This window comes from Ptychodera flava, chromosome 3 (genome assembly GCF_041260155.1).
Source record: "Ptychodera flava strain L36383 chromosome 3, AS_Pfla_20210202, whole genome shotgun sequence".
NCBI lineage: Eukaryota > Metazoa > Hemichordata > Enteropneusta > Ptychoderidae > Ptychodera > Ptychodera flava.
The window spans coordinates 23,256,626-23,273,965 of record NC_091930.1 but is presented as its reverse complement, the minus strand read 5'-3'; the positions used below and the strand labels follow the sequence as shown (position 1 = coordinate 23,273,965).

Genomic DNA, 17,340 nt, shown 5'->3' with positions numbered 1-17,340 from the left:
TCTATTGTGAGACGGATGTTCTCCTTCTTGCAAATATATTCGAAAATTTCCGTGACACATGTTTAGAAGCATATAAGTTAGATCCAGCCCATTACATGTCAGCGCCTGGCTTGACATGGGATGCTATGTTACTTACACGGGTAATAAGTTTAAACTCATTCAAGATGCTGAGCAGATGACTTTCGTACAACGGGGAATTAGAGGTGGTATCAGCCAGTGTAATATTCATTATTTACAGACAAATCATCCGGCTTACGCTGGCCCCGCCGGCGGGAATTACGATCCAGAGAAGCCGGTGACCGAAATAAAATATCTCGATGCAAACAATCTCTACGGCTGGGCAATGAGTCAGGCAATGCCTACGGGCGGACTTCATTGGATGACGATGGAAGAGTGGGAGGAATGGGCCGCCGGCGGGGCCGAGACGGCGGAGCGGGGGGCGGACGGCGGGGCGTGGGGACCTGGTTCCACCTTTCCACCAAGTTTTCTAGAAGTAGACTTAGAATACCCAGCCGAATTACATGAAGAACACAGCGATTTGCCATTAGCACCGCATCACTATGAATTTCCGAGGCAGGGCGGTCGACTGATTACAAGTGTGATGGATAGAGAGAGATACGTCTTACACTACAAGTTGCTGGAATTCTATCTTCGGATGGGAATGAGATTGAAAAAGATTTATCGGGTGCTTGCTTTCGATGAGGCTCCATGTCTCGCGAAATATATTGACTTTAACACTAAAATGAGGGCAAAGGGGAGGACAGATTTCGAAAAGAATTTCTATAAGCTGATGAATAATGCAATGTTCGGTAAGACAATAGAAGATGTTCGAAAGTACAGAGATTTTAAATTTGTTTCGGACTGGAACGGTACGGATAGTGGTCGTAAAAAGATTCAGAAGTATAATCCAAAGATGAAACATATAACTTTCATAACTTCCGAAGAGGATGGTGATTCCTGCGACAGTGCCCTACTGGAACTGAAAACGGATGAGCATAGATATGTAAAACCAGTTTTCATCGGCGCCGCAGTACTGGAACTTTCTAAGCTGCTTATGTATGAGACACATTACAATTACTTTCGGGCCCAGTTCCCTGGAATACGATTAGCCTACATGGATACTGACAGTTTTGTTTACAGTGTGCCAATACCCTCCCCGGACCCGGACGTAACTTTCAATGATATAGTTCGGGAAGATGTGGAAAAGAATGGTGAGAAGTCTATATATGATACTAGTGGGATGAGCGGACCCAACTTTCCGAAGATTAATAAAAAAGTGATAGGTAAATTTAAAGATGAGTTGAATGGTGAACCTATTCTTGATTTTGTCGGCATACGCTCGAAAGTGTATGCTTTTCGAACTCCAACTTCGGAGACGAAAAAAAATAAAGGGGTGAAAGATGTTTGTGTTAGAAAACATTTAAACTTTGAAGATTATAAAGATCTATTTGAAACTGGGAAGAAGCCCGAGCCGGCACAATTTGTACAGTTTGTACGGAAAAAGGCTGGAGAAATCCGTAGTGAAAAGCGTAGTAAAATCATGATGGCGCCAAATGATATCAAACGTGTGCAGCTATATAATCCAGACACGGGCGAATGGTTGGCAGAAACATGGCCGATAGGACGGACGACGGGTTTAAAATTGTAAAGACTTTAATCTACTATTTTCAATAGAGACCAGGGCATCACTGATAACATAAATGTGGGCAAATATATTATCATTGTGAGCGTCATCGCCAACCCACGCGGTATCTTTCTTCAGGATCTCAAGTTGAATTCCGTCCTTTGTGTTCATTACTTTTAAACCATTTCCATGAAACTCAATATCTTTAAAACTACGCAGATCGATAAACAGACAGAATTTATTCTTCAAATAATCGGCCTCATCTATATCAATTTCACACCAATCTTTATCTTCAGCAAATACCGTCGCACCTCTCGCCAAAATTGTCTTGGTATCATCTTCTGAGCGTACACTTTATTTGCAATGCCTTCAATCATTACAGACACAGATTCAATGGATGGGTTAAAGAAAAGTTCACTGTTCAGTTCTGACTGATTCTGATTTTTAGTGAAGAGTATAGCGATACCTCTAATGCTACGTCGTGGTACATTTATATTTTCATTGATAACCGTGTCCGATTCTTTGAATGGGATTTTTCTAAAATAATGTATATGCTCGTAAAGGTAACTTTTTCCACCGTTGTAATAACCAGCAGTTGACCTCGTGAGATCGAGGTCAGAAATTGTCTCGTATTCCATTTGAATGTTTTTTAATTTATAATTGGTTGTAATCAGTTTATTACTGACAAGTAATTGGGGGCGGGTGCCAACGTAATTTCCCATTCAATATGACTCCCTAACGCTTTTGGATATGCAACTCCATGACCTGTTATGAGGGATGAGTGAGACGAATAGCATATTTTGTTTTATATGTGTCGAAAAGTAAATTATCGCCCACGACGGCGGCATCTGCATCGGCCGCGCCACTTCTCAATTTTCTTAGATTTTCGTTCTGAATTCCGTACAGTGTCATGTTCGATCTCTCCTTTTTATGTTTGAAGAGATCACGATAGCATTCAATGAGGTTATATTTACTCAAATCGGAAAGTGCCTGGCCCTCAAATGTGAGTTTCATACTCTCCACCAAATTTTTTGCAACATTTTGTACTACACGGGTAGTTCCACCTCCCATTACTTCGAGATCAAAAACCAGGTCGAAAGTATCTGGAACTAAGAGTACTCCGCTTTCTAACTTCGGACATCGTATGATAAGTGTCTGGCCTGGATCTGCCTCACTTGGATTATGAGCAATCACATGATGAGTTCTTTCTGACTTCGTTCCATTCGGTATTCGGTTGGTGAAAGTCGGTGATAATGTTCTATCGTACCCCATTTTCGTGTAATGTATATAGTAGAAGAAAAAAAGAAAATAAATCACATCTTACGTTTCACTTCGTGTATATAATGACTTAGAAGAAAAAATCACATCTTTACGTAAATATTTCCGTCTGACTGAAAGATAAATCGATTGCCTGTGTCGCGAATCAATCGAAGAACCCAATATTCTTGGAGATGATGAGCCTCTTGGTCATCCTCAGTATCCTGGAATACAGCTATGAATTCTAGTCGCTTAAAGAAGTTAGTCTTCTGACATTCCTTCACGAAAGCTAATATGTTATGATATAGATTATCATCTTTGAGTCGGACACCTGGATTTGCTCGAAGTATATGTCGATTTACTCGTCGGAGTTTGCACCATTCCAATTCGACGGAGAAACCAAACAGGTCTTTATTTTTAGAAAGAAACTTTGCAATATTCTTTTCACCAAACATGTCGATGCCGTAGGGGTGTCATATATTAATACATAATTTTATTTATAATGACTAATGTTAACCAGTTAAAAATATCCATAGCTGTTCTCCAACAAATCCGACAACCGATCCTGCTGTTTTTAATAGAAAACTGACGAGGGAACCGATTAGACCGGGTATTGCAGCAGCACTTTTTGCAGCCAAGGTTTTTAACCATTCGCCAAATTGCTTTACAATTTCTTTCGCTTTTGTATATACTTTGGGCGGACCTGAACCAGACCCGCCAGTTCCTGCTCCTGCTCCCCCTCCTCCTCCTCCTCCTTTAGTTACAGCCAGGGCAATTGTTGATATTGTCATTCCAAGGGCAGTCAGTATTGCAGCGATTGTTATACCATTTCGTTTAAATAACTCTGTCAGCTTCAGTCTCAGTGATAATTCTGGATCAGAAATTACATCACGAAGAGACCTAGTCGACGCCAGTCTTTCACGTGCCCCACTGATCATATCAAGTTGTACTTCAATTCGATCATCAATTTTAGCTAGTCTTGTTCTGAGTTCGGGTGTAAGTTCTGTCTGCTCTAACAGATTTTCTCTTTCACTGTAAAGCTCATCAAGACGCATATTTGCCATCTTTAATTCATCAACAAAAGCTCTATATTCGGGGTTTAGATTGTTCCATTGGTCGATTTTATTTTCAAAAGCTCGTATTTTGTGTGCATTACCAGAAGCATCTTTCCGTAACTCTGTCAGTTCATCTCTGTATATACCCATGTCTTTTGGCGTCATCTTCTCAGCCGGTATTTTATCCTTTTTTACATCTTCAGAATGCAATTCACGACTCACATTTTCGGGCTCTGCGCTGCTCCCCCTCAAACTGTATACTTTACTTACAAATTCATATCCTCCCGCTTCTCTTTTTACTGTCTCGAGTGATCTAAATCCACGTCCTGTAGTTTTTGATAGCTTGAGGTTTTTATAATACAGCTTTCCATCCCTAATATTTGCATTCAAAATTAATTCGTTTCGTGCTGCTTCATCAGTAATATTATTCTCATCTAAGAATTCTTCAGCCAATGATTTGTAATTCTTAATCTCTGGTTAATTAACGAATCACCTGGGGGTCTATCCCGGAAAGGATCGACTTCTGCAAGGGCATTATCATCGTCTATGAAGTATGTTTCAGCAGTAGCGTCATCATCATCATTTAAATTTGCATCATCGAAATCCTGGAGTGGTATATCTTCTCCGCCTTCTGCCATATTGTATTTCTATATTACTACAATTATTTTTTATCCCCCTTACATATACAGTAAAAATGCACATCTCAGTTGTTGAAAGCGTTGAACAATTGGCCGACTATATTGAAAGAACAAGTGCTGCATATCGACGAAGTTACAAATTGATGGGTCGAATTGATATGGCTCTTAATATTACTAAGGGAATTCTTGTAAGTTCTGCTGTCATAGCAGCAATTCCAACAGTTCCAGTTCTTTTAGCTTTAACTCCTATACCAGGTGTTATTATTGATGTAATACAAGGGAAAACGGGTGTAGCAAAGAGACGAGAGAAATATAAACATTATTATGTTCAATATAAACAGCTGCTTACACAAATACAAGAAAAAGGCGCAACCCTTCGGAACGAGGAGGCTCCGGGGTCAGAACTTATTCAGGACATATTTCATCAGGCGCTAGAAATACAAAAACAAGAAGGATTTAGTCCGCCGCTGGAGCGATATCTACGATATTATGGATTGAATGGATATGAAAGTTAGTTAACGTCAGCTAGACTCCGCGACCGGCCGGCCGGACTGACAACGGGCGTCCTTTATATAGGCTAGTTTGATGGTGATGACTCACACGGAATTTCCCGTACATGTTTATACATGTTATGTATTTAGGTCAGACAGAACGAGTTTCTACATGTCACGGATCACTACCAGCATCAGTGGTTCCCAGTGAGTGTATTGCGCAAGTCCACGCCTGACTCAGCAGGGAAATTCCCTGCTTAGTTCAGGACAATGCACTGCTGCGCAAGCTGCTGCGCGTGAGTTCATATATAGGTCAGGGTCACACTTTAGTTACATGGATGGTTAAATTTTCCTTCGCTCCATGTAGATAAATGAATAAAATGGTGTAAAAATTCTTATTTTGTCCCAGTTGACCACCTTTTCTTTACTACTTATGTCCGCCGATGGCAGACTTGCCTTGGCATCGCTCCAGCGAGAGACAATAATTGACACGCGCACGTGACCGAATCCGTATGTCTGATTGGTGGAGATACCATTCCATGTATCAAAGTTTTTGCTTAATGGGATTTATGAATGAAAGTATACCTGTAAACATTTGCACATCTCCTGGGTGACGGACCGCTTTACTCATTAAATGTAAGTAATCCGCGTATATAAAACACAAATCGCGATAAAAATCATGCAATTTGTTACAACAATTTTGATCCATCCACATCAAAGAAAAATAAGAACTGTTCATGTGATAAATATATAATCCCATGGAATTTTTCTCTGTTTGACGTCATCGTATACGAGTGTTTTTCGCGGAGCCGCACAACTTCTCGCCTTCGGCTCGAAGTTGTACGGCTCCGCAAAACCACTCGTATACGATGACGTCAAACAGAGAAAATACCATGGGATTATATATATATATATATATATATAATATATATATATATATATATATATATATATATATATATATATATATATATATATATATATATATCAAGTTCGGAAATCTTCATCGTGTAAAACAGTGCTCAATACGTGTATGGCAGAGCGATTTACCGTATAATTAATATATATATATATATATATATATATATATATATATATATATATATATATATATATATATATATATATATATATATATATATATATCACACAACGCTTTTCATAGATTTATTGATTTTGTGAACGATAAGGAAATCGATTGTAGTGGAAAGTTGTCATTTTATCTAAGATTGTTTCTTTATTTTAATTTTTCCTGGAAAAAATCACCAAATATTTCATAAAATGCAAATATACTTCCATTTGGTAAATGCCTGTACGTTTGACCCGGTATTATCATAAATAAAATAAAAATTCGACGGTAACAACTAAGTGGTATTATTTGAAAAACAATCCCAGCTGTTACCAACGTAAAATGGTATGTCTATGTCATAACGTGAACACCGTAGGTCAGACATATTTTTCCCAACAAAAGAAAACTGCACGGTTTAAGTCTGCACGTACAAAGCACAGCTGTCATCCAGTATATTGTTCAGCCATGGACTCTGTATATATTGACTAAAATGGCACATCCGATAAAACAGTCAAATATCAATATTGACATTTTTTTATCTTTTAATAATGCAAGTGATTGATAATAAAGCACAATGCCAAACAGAGAATAATGTATAATGTACATATATAAGAAGCTGTTGCACGCCTATTTCTCGTTAAGGACCCTTGACAGAACGATAAGACCTTCGAATGACATCCTGGTTGAATAAGTACGCATACGTAAGACACGGACAAATTTTTTCTCCTTGTCTGTATGTAAGAGGACATATTAAATCAATCCATGGTAAAAATAAGTAAACAAAACTACACTTGTGTCTGATATGGAATATCTATGAAAGGCCAAAAACGATGCCTATATTTATATTTGATTGGCGACACGCAAAAATTTTCGAGTCGCGTGACAATAGTCGGTCACAGATGGCGGCATACTTACATTGGACATCCAAGAAAAGAATTTCACTTCCGTTTCCGGTCGTGCCATCCCAGAAGACAGTTTGCGCGTGGCAGGTATAGTTACCGCTCTGGCGTCGATCTACGTTGTCTAAAATTAGTTCGTTGCCGCTTTGTACATAGTGGTCGGAATCACCGAACCAGGTGATGGTCGGATCTGGGTTCGAGTCGACTTCACACAGGCTTGTAAAGCTGCGTCCCTCCACAGTGACAACGGATCCATTTACGCTAACAGTCGGGGGATCTTAAAACAAGGGAAAATTACGCTGTTAACTTTACAAATCTGACATTTTTCAAAGTGTTAAAACAATGTTTTCAACAATTATACACTAAAATATGTCAAATCGAAGTAATTTAACATCTGGACTGAAGAAAGACAGTTACTTTAACCCATATAATATTATGCCATTTTTAGCTGATATGTAACTGAGCAATATGTCGCTACGCTGTTATTACCCTGGATTGCTCTATTTTTATTTACCAGATATGAAACTACATGTTTCGACATAATTATAATCTAAACTGAACAAAATACTATTAATATTGTTTTCTTTATTACACAGTCTTTGGTAACCCGAATGAAATCTCGCGGAATATTATTATAAAGCAAGAATCAATTTGCTTCTTGAAAATTGACGTACTAAATAAAATGTAAAATGTTTTAGTAGAGGGGATCTCTGAGGTACATGGACGCGAGTGTTCTGGAGTGGGGTGTAAGAGAAAGTAACTTGATCGCTCCAACAGACTAGTATGCTAGCTTTTTCTGTTGTTAGGTATGACACCGTGTGTTTTATATGACGTGGTGACACACCAGGAAGTCTTAGTATCCCTTCTGCTGTACTGTTATCGGTTATAGAATAAATTGTATATTGTGGAAAATGCATTTTTGAAGTTTACTCGAGCACAATAAAGCATTGTGAAAGTATAACCTAAGTGTGTATTTTCGATTTAATCGCACTTCAAATTCGGATCTTTCGAAGATTTATTTGAATATGGGAATGGCCTTGACACTCACACTGCACATCCAATTCGGTGCGATTGCTTCCTTCCCCGACAACTCCGCCAATCAGCAAGTTCGTGCCGTTGCAAACGTAACGTCCGGATGCATCACGTGTAACGTCATCCAGGACGAGGGCGCTGTCTTCCGACAAGATCGCGCCATCTTGGTCATACCAAGTAAAAGAGACATTGTTCGGATTAGCATCAGCTACTAAGCAGTCAACGGTCACGTTTTCAAACTCCTTCACCCGGACAAGTTGCTCTGTTGATAGCGAGGGAGCATCTGAAGGAAAGATAAAGCCGTGATGGCTGGTTAAAGACACCTGTATTTGATGATGAAAAAGATAGACATCTAGAGCGTCAGTACGTGCGTGTACAGCTAAACGCTAACAAGTCGATAGAGTTCGTGGCAAGCAACAACATATTACGTTTTGGTGATTTCATTCTACGCTGTTGAATAGATCAGAAGATAAGGATGGAGCAATGGAGCCCTGAATCACTGAGCATGCACACTATATAGTATTTATGAGTGATAAACTAAAAGCTTGTTGGATTAGGGTCAGGGATTATGTTTACAGCTAGAGACCACATCATCCATAAAAAAAAAACAAACAAAAACAAAAGTAACGTGTAGGTCATATGCAAAGGTTTTCCTCCACTGATCGCCAATCACGCATAACCGACCGTTCGTCCCTGTGAATCAGTGGTCGTGCATTTGTCTTTGAGCGACACCCCTACCATGTTCTCTTACGTAATGTTGGAACGCGAGCAGTAGCACAAGCACTATCTTCTGACACTGGCGATTTGGGCAATACAAAAATATAGTATTTGCATAATGTGACGAGAATGACACATCATTTCTCGTCAGTTTCGCTTGCACTTATATCTTTTGTAGACTTAGGCTGAGCGTGAACGGCACTGCAAATCTGGAGAAACTGAATGGTAGAAAAAACTTATGCATTATCACTGAAGAGCCATACATACGGACGCAAATCTTCTCCGATCCCGTTATTTCCACAGACGTATGTATGTTCGCAATGGGCAATACCACCTCTTGTACCACAGTTTACATAAAAATGCAATGGGAGATCATTTTGATGCTCAAATGATATAACACACGGTACTCACAGTGCACATCAAGATAACGTGTTATGCTTTCATTAGCCGTCGTCCCGTCCCAGAACAGGGTAGTCGCAAAACAGGTGTAGGAGCCAGCTCGTCTCCTGCCTACGTTTTCAATGGTGAGGCTTTCTCCTTCTTGCACAGTTGACCCGTCGCCGTCCACCCAAACCACGGCAGCTCTCGGAAATGAGTCAACCTCACAATCTGCCGTGAACACACTACCTTCAACTCGAACAAAGTCTCCAACGACTGTTACGTCTGGACTATCTACATGATGCAATAAAAAGATTTAAAGATACTAGAGATGACAATACGCTCTTCCTTCCTCCCTGGCGATTTCTCTCTGTCTCTGTCTCTCTGTGACTCTGTGTCTCTCTGTCTCTCTGTCTCTGTCTCTCTGTCTCTGTCTCTGTCTCTTTGTCTGTCTCTCTGCTTTGATATTTCTGCTGTTAATAATATATGCACATTCACTCGGAAAGCTATTGCGGGCATTTCACAATAATGTTACGATTGTAAGACCTGACAGTAATTCATAAATTCAGTTAAGGCTGAACTGATGATGACCTTACATTCAACTTGGACGTTAAATGTGGCCGATCCTCTTCCTTCCTGGTCATTCCAGAATGTGTTCCTCGCTGCGCACGTGTAGTTCGCCGAGCCCGAACGTTGGATTTCTGTGAAGTTCAGCCAGTTACTGTGTGTGCTGTAGTTTGAACCGCGCGACCAGGTCAGGGTGTCTATGTCCGGATTAGCGTCAACGTGACACTGTAAGCTGAATGAGCTACCTTCTATCGCCCTCCCACCGTCACTTGCATCGCCGGACACGACCACAGTCACGTTCGGTTTATCTGTAGTGAAATTGGAACAGCATTTGCATATTTAGAGACATTAAAAAACACATGAACTTTCCCTTCTTTAGCACTGACATCAATTTAGTGTGATTTCCTTGAAACAAACTAGGCTAATGTACTCTTCTGCTTTTTTAAAATTGGAAAAATTAGATTGAAAAACATAAGCTTCATTTTCTGCGAGCATCTGAGTCAAAATGATGAAAAAGGTAACCGCCATTCTGTAGCACTGTAGCTATGCATTTTATTAACAAGGGAGTTATGGTCTGACATGCCATGTTAACAGTTGTGTCGTTTTTGTGTGGTTGAACGATATCGCGCAAAAGGTTGAGTAATTATACTTTATAGATTACATCTGGCTCCATTAATGGCATGCAATACTTCTGTGGGCGAATAAAAAATCCGACATAAATTCCTGCGGTATAATTTACTTTGGAGTTCTGCCTTGCCGAATGTACAGCCGACTTGATTTGCAAAATACCTGCAGGGCTGCAACCTGACCAACTTGCCAAGGGGGTCAGAACCTAGCTCAGCTAGGATATTGGTAATTATATTTACATATTGTTGAAAATGCGAGGGGAGCACTTGCCATCCCCTCCCCCGCTCCGCTATGGTCCGTGTCTGTACTGTAAGCTGGAGCAGGAAAACGTCATTTTGATATCGTTTATAGGAGCGTCGAATTCATATGAGATATGGGTCAATCAAATCGTTGATTGTTCAAAATGACTGATGCCGTAAATCTACATAAGTTATGCACAGCTGTTGCAAGCCACAGTTAGAGCGCATTTAGTAGAATTAGCATACGCGCGACTACTCACATTGTACGTCCAGATAGACCCCTTGAAAACCCTCGCCAGTTTCGTTATTATAGAAAGTGTTTTGCGCACGGCATGTGTACACGTCGGCCTGGTCCCTTGTGGCGGCGGGTATCGCGAGTTCCTCGCCCGTCGCGACAATGGCGTCGTTCGAGGTTGTCCAGGTGACGTTGTCCGCCTCCGGATCAGCATCGACCATACAGATTGCCGTGTAAGGTTGACCTTCGATGACCGTGAACGTGCCGTTGTTTATGTCATCAACAAAGACTACTGGGTGATCTGTGAATTGGTTATCAGCAACAATCATTGGCTTATGAAAAATCTGCGAAGTTTGCGAATGTCGACATTATTGAAGTCCCTCTCTCTCTCTCTCTCTCTCTCTCTCTCTCTCTCTCTCTCTCTCTCTCTCTCTGTTTTATTTCTACTTTATTTTTAACCATTAATCCATCTCTGTTCTCCAATGTATGTGAGACTTTAACATTATTGCAACTGTCAATAATATTTGCAATAATCTGAAGTATTAACGTTTCCTATTTACTAATACTTAACTTTAATTTCCAATATCCGGTCATTTAATTAAATATCTTACTACGGTAATTGTCGGACTGTAATGACATCATTGCTGATTTGTATGTCCCCATGTATGGTCAAGGCAGCCGATAGCCCCTCGTATTTAATGCCGCGAACGATTTTTCTTGACTATACCAGGTACACTTACATTGCACGTCTATAAATACACTGGCCTGCCCCGTCCCAGTTTGTTCGTTGTAGAACGTGTTGGAGACGAAACACGAATAGTTGCCTTCGTCCATCACCGTGACATTTGCCAGTGTCAGAACCGTCCTGTTCTCAGAGATCCTCTCCCCTCCCCGGCTGGTCCAGTACACCTCGGATGCGACGGCCGGGTTGCCGTCGACGATAACACACGTGGCCTCGTAAGGCCGACCTTCGATGGCATAGTTCGTGTTGTCGTCAGAGTCGATGCGAACGGTTGCCGCATCTGCACACATGTGGTGAAGCCCCGATCAATCACGTCGAATATAGAACAATGGGGGGAAAAGACAGCAATAAAAATAGAAAACAAGAAAATGTACAGCTTTAACGTTTGCTACGCCACTGATTGATCGTCAGCGATATAACAATATGGCTAATAAAGTCTGTCAGTTTTCAATGTGAAAATGACCCAAAATAAATGCATGGCCAGTTTAACTATTATCCAATACTCTTAATTCCAGTAATGAAAATAAAATATTTGTTTATTAATCATATAAATGAAAAATAAGATAGTGTCACATTTGGTGTAATTTATGCATGGCCTGTATCCAACGAAGCCATGCATCGCCGGACGATTTTGTCCTACCGAATAGGTGAACTGTAGTTAAATTGGTATGGAAATGTTTTACACCAATAAAAGTCTTGATTAAAGTCAATCTGTTTTTTACTCCCTTTAAACATCCATACACAACACATACCCCGCATTGTAATGTTACTTTTTTTTTCAAAAAGCATCGATCATAGAAAATGTACCGACCGACATGGTAGTGACTGAATCGTACAGATATAACATAGTCATCACTTATTCATTCATCACTGAATAAGACGATTATTGATGACATAATAATAACAATATCTGTGACATGATTAAAATGGAACAGTAAGGCTGTGCTTATATTTAAATGTTGTACATAAATGTGATTTAATAAAAATTAAATTCAAAATACAGATAAACCAGTTCACATATTAAGATTCAATCCACACTGACCCCGTTATGTATTTTCTAGTTTGTTTATTCCGTTTGAGAAAAAAATATTTCGCGCTTTACTAACAAGAACATGTTATGCTTGATAGAGCTCAAACTTTCCATTTGGGCTGAGGATGTATGCACTATTATGCCAAATGTTTGACATCTGAAATTTAGACGTGGACTAGGATTCACTTGTCGAGAAAAAAAAGAAGTTCATATTGTTCATGTATAACAACGTTTGCAATGATTGTATTCTGCATTGCGACAAACTTGACGGGTTAGTGTCTTTAAATTTAATGTCAACCTTTTCCCCACATCAATTGTTTCTAACGTCGACTACAACAATCTAATGTTCAACTTTCCAAAGCATATGGAGACTACACCTCAGTATTGTTGTTGACAACGAATTATGGCCCGGGCTAGAATTAGAATATAAACAATAATAGCGCATTTTACATGTATAGAAACGTTGAGTTGGCTCGATAAATAGCAGACGATTCAACGTGTTTAGTATAAATTGAACGAGAACAAGAAAAAAAACCAATTAAATTAGCCCTTTAAGACAGTATGTGCCTCGAAAGTGGAAGAGTTTCCTCAATGAATCTTTCAAGTATTCTCTTTCAAAATCGAGAATAAAAATAGGGAGTCACTGTACAAATCCTAATACTGGAGAAACGATTTTCCCAAAAGTTACCCATACTTTAAAAATCAAAATGGCCGCCATCCTTTTTCAAAAAAAAAAACTAAGACAGCGAAAAGTTTTCTTACACCAAGAGCTTTAAAATCAACACACACAAGTGGTAGATCAGAAAAGAAATGTACAAATTTAGTCTGAATATCTGTCTCGGAGGCGTATTCTACTAAAAGGGAGAAAGGAAACAAAGTTTGTTTGTGCCAGAAAAAATACACGAAAGTGGTTTTTACAATATTGTTTATAACGATTTTAAGATGTAATGGTTAAAGAGAAAGTGAACAAATAAAAGGTGGATAATGATTAGACGACTAAATAGAGTAATATAAATTGAAGTCGAATGTAAAAGTTTGATTACATTAAAACTCAAGTCGAAATTTCCAGCCATCAATTTGTCAATAAAGCCGGCATTTGTGTAATATCAGATGATCAGGACTTTGACTGAATTCCAGTGTGGACTAGAATTCATGTATCAGCAGTAATATTTATACATAGTGACTAGATGATTATTTTGTATGTCAACACTCTGGGAGAACGCTAGTTAGATTTATCTCATATAATGAAGTTAATAAAAAAAGATTACATTAAAAGCTACAGATATTGACCTTTAAGTTATAAAAATCAATGTAGAAAATTAATAACTTACATTGAACGTCCATGGTGATGTTTTCGGCGCTGGTTATCAGCGGCCACTTCGACGATGGCAGTGTGATGTACTCAAGTCGGCAACGGATGTCAGCACCGTTGTCTGTTCTATTAAACTGTGTCGTCCACTGACTGACTGGCGTCCTTCCCCGACTCGATTCCCTCCCATCTTTCAGCCACACGAGATCTCCCGGCGCCAGGGGATCCAGGTCTATCTCGCAGGTGAAGGTAACGTTCTCGGATTCGATGACGGTGTTTCCCGGTGACGCCGAGGCACTCGGGGCAGAACCTGTCAAAGGGGTTGGCATGCTTGTGTTATTGTTTGAAGTTTCTTTAACGATGTTAGATGTGCAAGTGACAAGGAAAATAACTCTTTCATTTAAAACTTTACATGGACGATAGAAAAAGTATGACTGTCTTTCTTCATCCCTTCCAGTTCATATGTATGTCTGTCGTTCTGTGTGTCTGTCTCTATGTCTGTCCGTCTGTCTCTGTCTCTCTGTCTCTGTCTCTCTCTGTCTCTCTCTCACACTCTGAAATACGTCTTTATAAAACAAATATCTTCACATTACATGTCTTTGAATATACCTGATCTCAAGAAATTCATCATAGCTTGCCTAATATTTAATGAGCACACCACTATTGTAAAAACGGGCGTCAGAGAAGTGAGTTGCAGAGATATACAATCTTACCCACCAACTTGATGTCAACTTGCTTCAGTCAAACCTACGTCACATATCGTCTATATTGATCACAATACAATTATGTAGCCGTAAACGTTTGATTGCTTGGTGGGACCACATAGCAGTCCCGCCAAAGCAGGCCATGTACAGATGCGTGCTCCAAAGTAATAAGGGGTATCCGAAAAAAATGAATTATAAACGCTTGAAAAAAAAATCCTGCAAAATACAAGCAGCTCAAATTTAAACTCCATGCTTTACAAGTGAGTTTGAGGTCTTCACGTTTTCGAAAACGTGATATCTATCTCTTTATCTGGCTATCAGTTCGTCTCACCTTGTCAGTCTCTGATCCAAGCACCCCATTATTTCTGCAGTTTCTTACCTACAGTGAATAAATCGGCGCTTGCTTCGCTGTCCAAGATCGCGAGATCTTTACATGTATACGATGCTTCCTCATCGCGAGTCACGTTTAAAATGCGGAGGTTATATTCGGGTCCGATGCCGACTATTTCATATGTATCATTTTCGAAACGGACGTCGTCATTTAACGACAGCAGGCTGTTATTTCTGTACCATGCTGGGATAATTGGCTGTCCTTCGAACGTACAGTTCAGTTGCGTAACGTCGCCTGACAGCACCAGCGTGTCTGTGGGGACAACTTCGAACGCGCGCCCGCCGTATAGAGCGCAACCTGTCGACGAGAAATGGACGGCGTGTCAATCTGACGCGATAACTCGCATGTACCAATCATGGGAAAACATACGAGACAAACTCGTCATATGAAATGCATAATGATGATTCTAAGCCGAAATATTCTGATTAATCGATGTATTGTAAAAATCCCATTGCACCACATAAGCAATCAAACAATTCTGTTAAGCTGCCTGTACACATAACATCATTTCGGCAACAAATAAAAACATGCCGTCTCCCACTTTACCGTTATATTTCGCTACAATATCACGAAAGAGTCTTGCTATGCCTTGCATCCCGGCAATAAACGACAACTCAAAACTTCTGGTAACACGAATAGTCGTAAATACAAGTAGTGAACAAGCATGCCTATCTGTACGAAGGACTGTCATATTAAACACTAACCCACAACAAACCCAGCTAAAAACAGTAGCTCCGTCGTTCTTGTCATTTTCCGGGCCAATAACCAATCTGGCTGCCTTCCGCCTTCCGTCTTTCCACGTCCTGACTGCAGGCTTATCTGCCGACTGAAGTCTTTGTACGTGCACCCAAAACGTGAAGTCACTATCAGGTAGCCTGTTTACACATCGTCTCTACCTTATCACTAAATACTGTACACACTCGACACGAGCGTCTAATGCGAACGGGTGTCAATAAAAAATTGCGGCAGGTCAGGTGAAGATGTTATGTAACTGTAGCGGGCGCTGGCGCGTCGATAATATTCGGGTTTACGAGGCATTATCAGATCTATAGTTACTAACCTCACTGTGCCGCGGACTGTTGATGTGTATGTCTAGGAATTATAATCAAAGCTAGTGGTGGCGCTGTTTAGAGGACTAAAATACAGCATCATTGACATCGACTTTTGGGCGTATAAAAGAGAATCGTTTCTGTCCATTGCTTCTTTCTAAAATGGGCTTTCATCAAGCACTCTTTTCGTTTTTGATTTTATTTTCTGTCAGTGAGTTTGCTTTGCAAACACAAGGTGAACTTGTAATTTTCAAATTAATCACTGAATTCTGTGTGTTTAAAAAACTGCTGGGGGTTAGTTGTATAAAGCACACTGTCCAACGACTCTAATCCTCCATTTTGTCCATCGTCGATCAACTTAACACAACCAGAAAACAATATCGACAGGAAGGATTTCGAGAAATACGCAAGCTAATCAATACAACTCTTATATTTATATTCTCACTGCCTTGAACACAATATGATGAGTTGACTTCTGAAACCATAGCTGCATTATCGTTTTGTTGAAGGAAAAGATACAGATGAAGCGATAGATAGATAGATAGATAGATAGATAGATAGATAGATAGATAGATAGATAGATAGATAGATAGATAGATAGATAGATAGATAGATAGATAGATAGATAGATAGATAGAAGAAACAGACAGACGGACCTAGGTAGATAGATAGCTAATTAAATAGATAGATACATGGATACATAGATACAACATACATACATACATACATACATACATACATACATACATACATACATACATACATACATACATACATACATACAGACAGACAGACAGACAGACAGACAGACAGACGGACGGACGGACGGACGGACTGACAGACAGACGGACAGACAGACAGACGGACAGACAGACAGAAATGGATCAAGGCCAAAGTGTTCTTAGGATGCTTTTACAATTAGCCCAAGGTCGTGTAGTTTACAACAGCGACATGATGTAACGTTCAATATGTCTACTTTTACCAATGAAGCTAACAGTATGCTAACACCAATGGGTCGTGACACTAAACTGGTATGCTAACCCGAGTTCAGGGCTGCTAGTTCAACCAATGCTTTGAATTCAAATGAATAAGTGTACAGCAATGGCCCAGAGCTGATGGCATACTTATGCCCTGGTCGATCACGTAAAACAGTTTTCATTTTGAAAAGCAAACATACGGGAACTTTAAGTTGGTGATTGCACACATGAAAATATAACTGCATTCTGGTTAAACAATGTTAAGATCTGTGTACTTATGTCAGTCGGTAACTCAATGTAAGTAGAATAT

The 17,340-nt window shown here is 39.8% G+C and overlaps 1 protein-coding gene across 1 annotated transcript in view; it reads right to left on the bottom strand.

Moving 5' to 3' along the window:
- Window positions 1-15,903, bottom strand: part of LOC139129773 (hemicentin-1-like) — a 37,204-nt gene extending 21,301 nt beyond the window's left edge. The window contains exons 1-9 of the mRNA XM_070695460.1: window positions 15,709-15,903; window positions 14,993-15,301; window positions 13,932-14,219; window positions 11,569-11,850; window positions 10,854-11,129; window positions 9,757-10,035; window positions 9,194-9,454; window positions 8,082-8,348; window positions 7,050-7,310 (exon numbers count right to left, since the gene is read on the bottom strand). Of these exons, the coding sequence (XP_070551561.1) occupies window positions 7,050-7,310; window positions 8,082-8,348; window positions 9,194-9,454; window positions 9,757-10,035; window positions 10,854-11,129; window positions 11,569-11,850; window positions 13,932-14,219; window positions 14,993-15,301; window positions 15,709-15,754 (2,269 nt within the window). The 5' untranslated portion in view covers window positions 15,755-15,903. The remainder of the gene's footprint in view (window positions 1-7,049; window positions 7,311-8,081; window positions 8,349-9,193; window positions 9,455-9,756; window positions 10,036-10,853; window positions 11,130-11,568; window positions 11,851-13,931; window positions 14,220-14,992; window positions 15,302-15,708) is intronic.
- Between the last annotated feature and the right edge of the window lie 1,437 nt (window positions 15,904-17,340).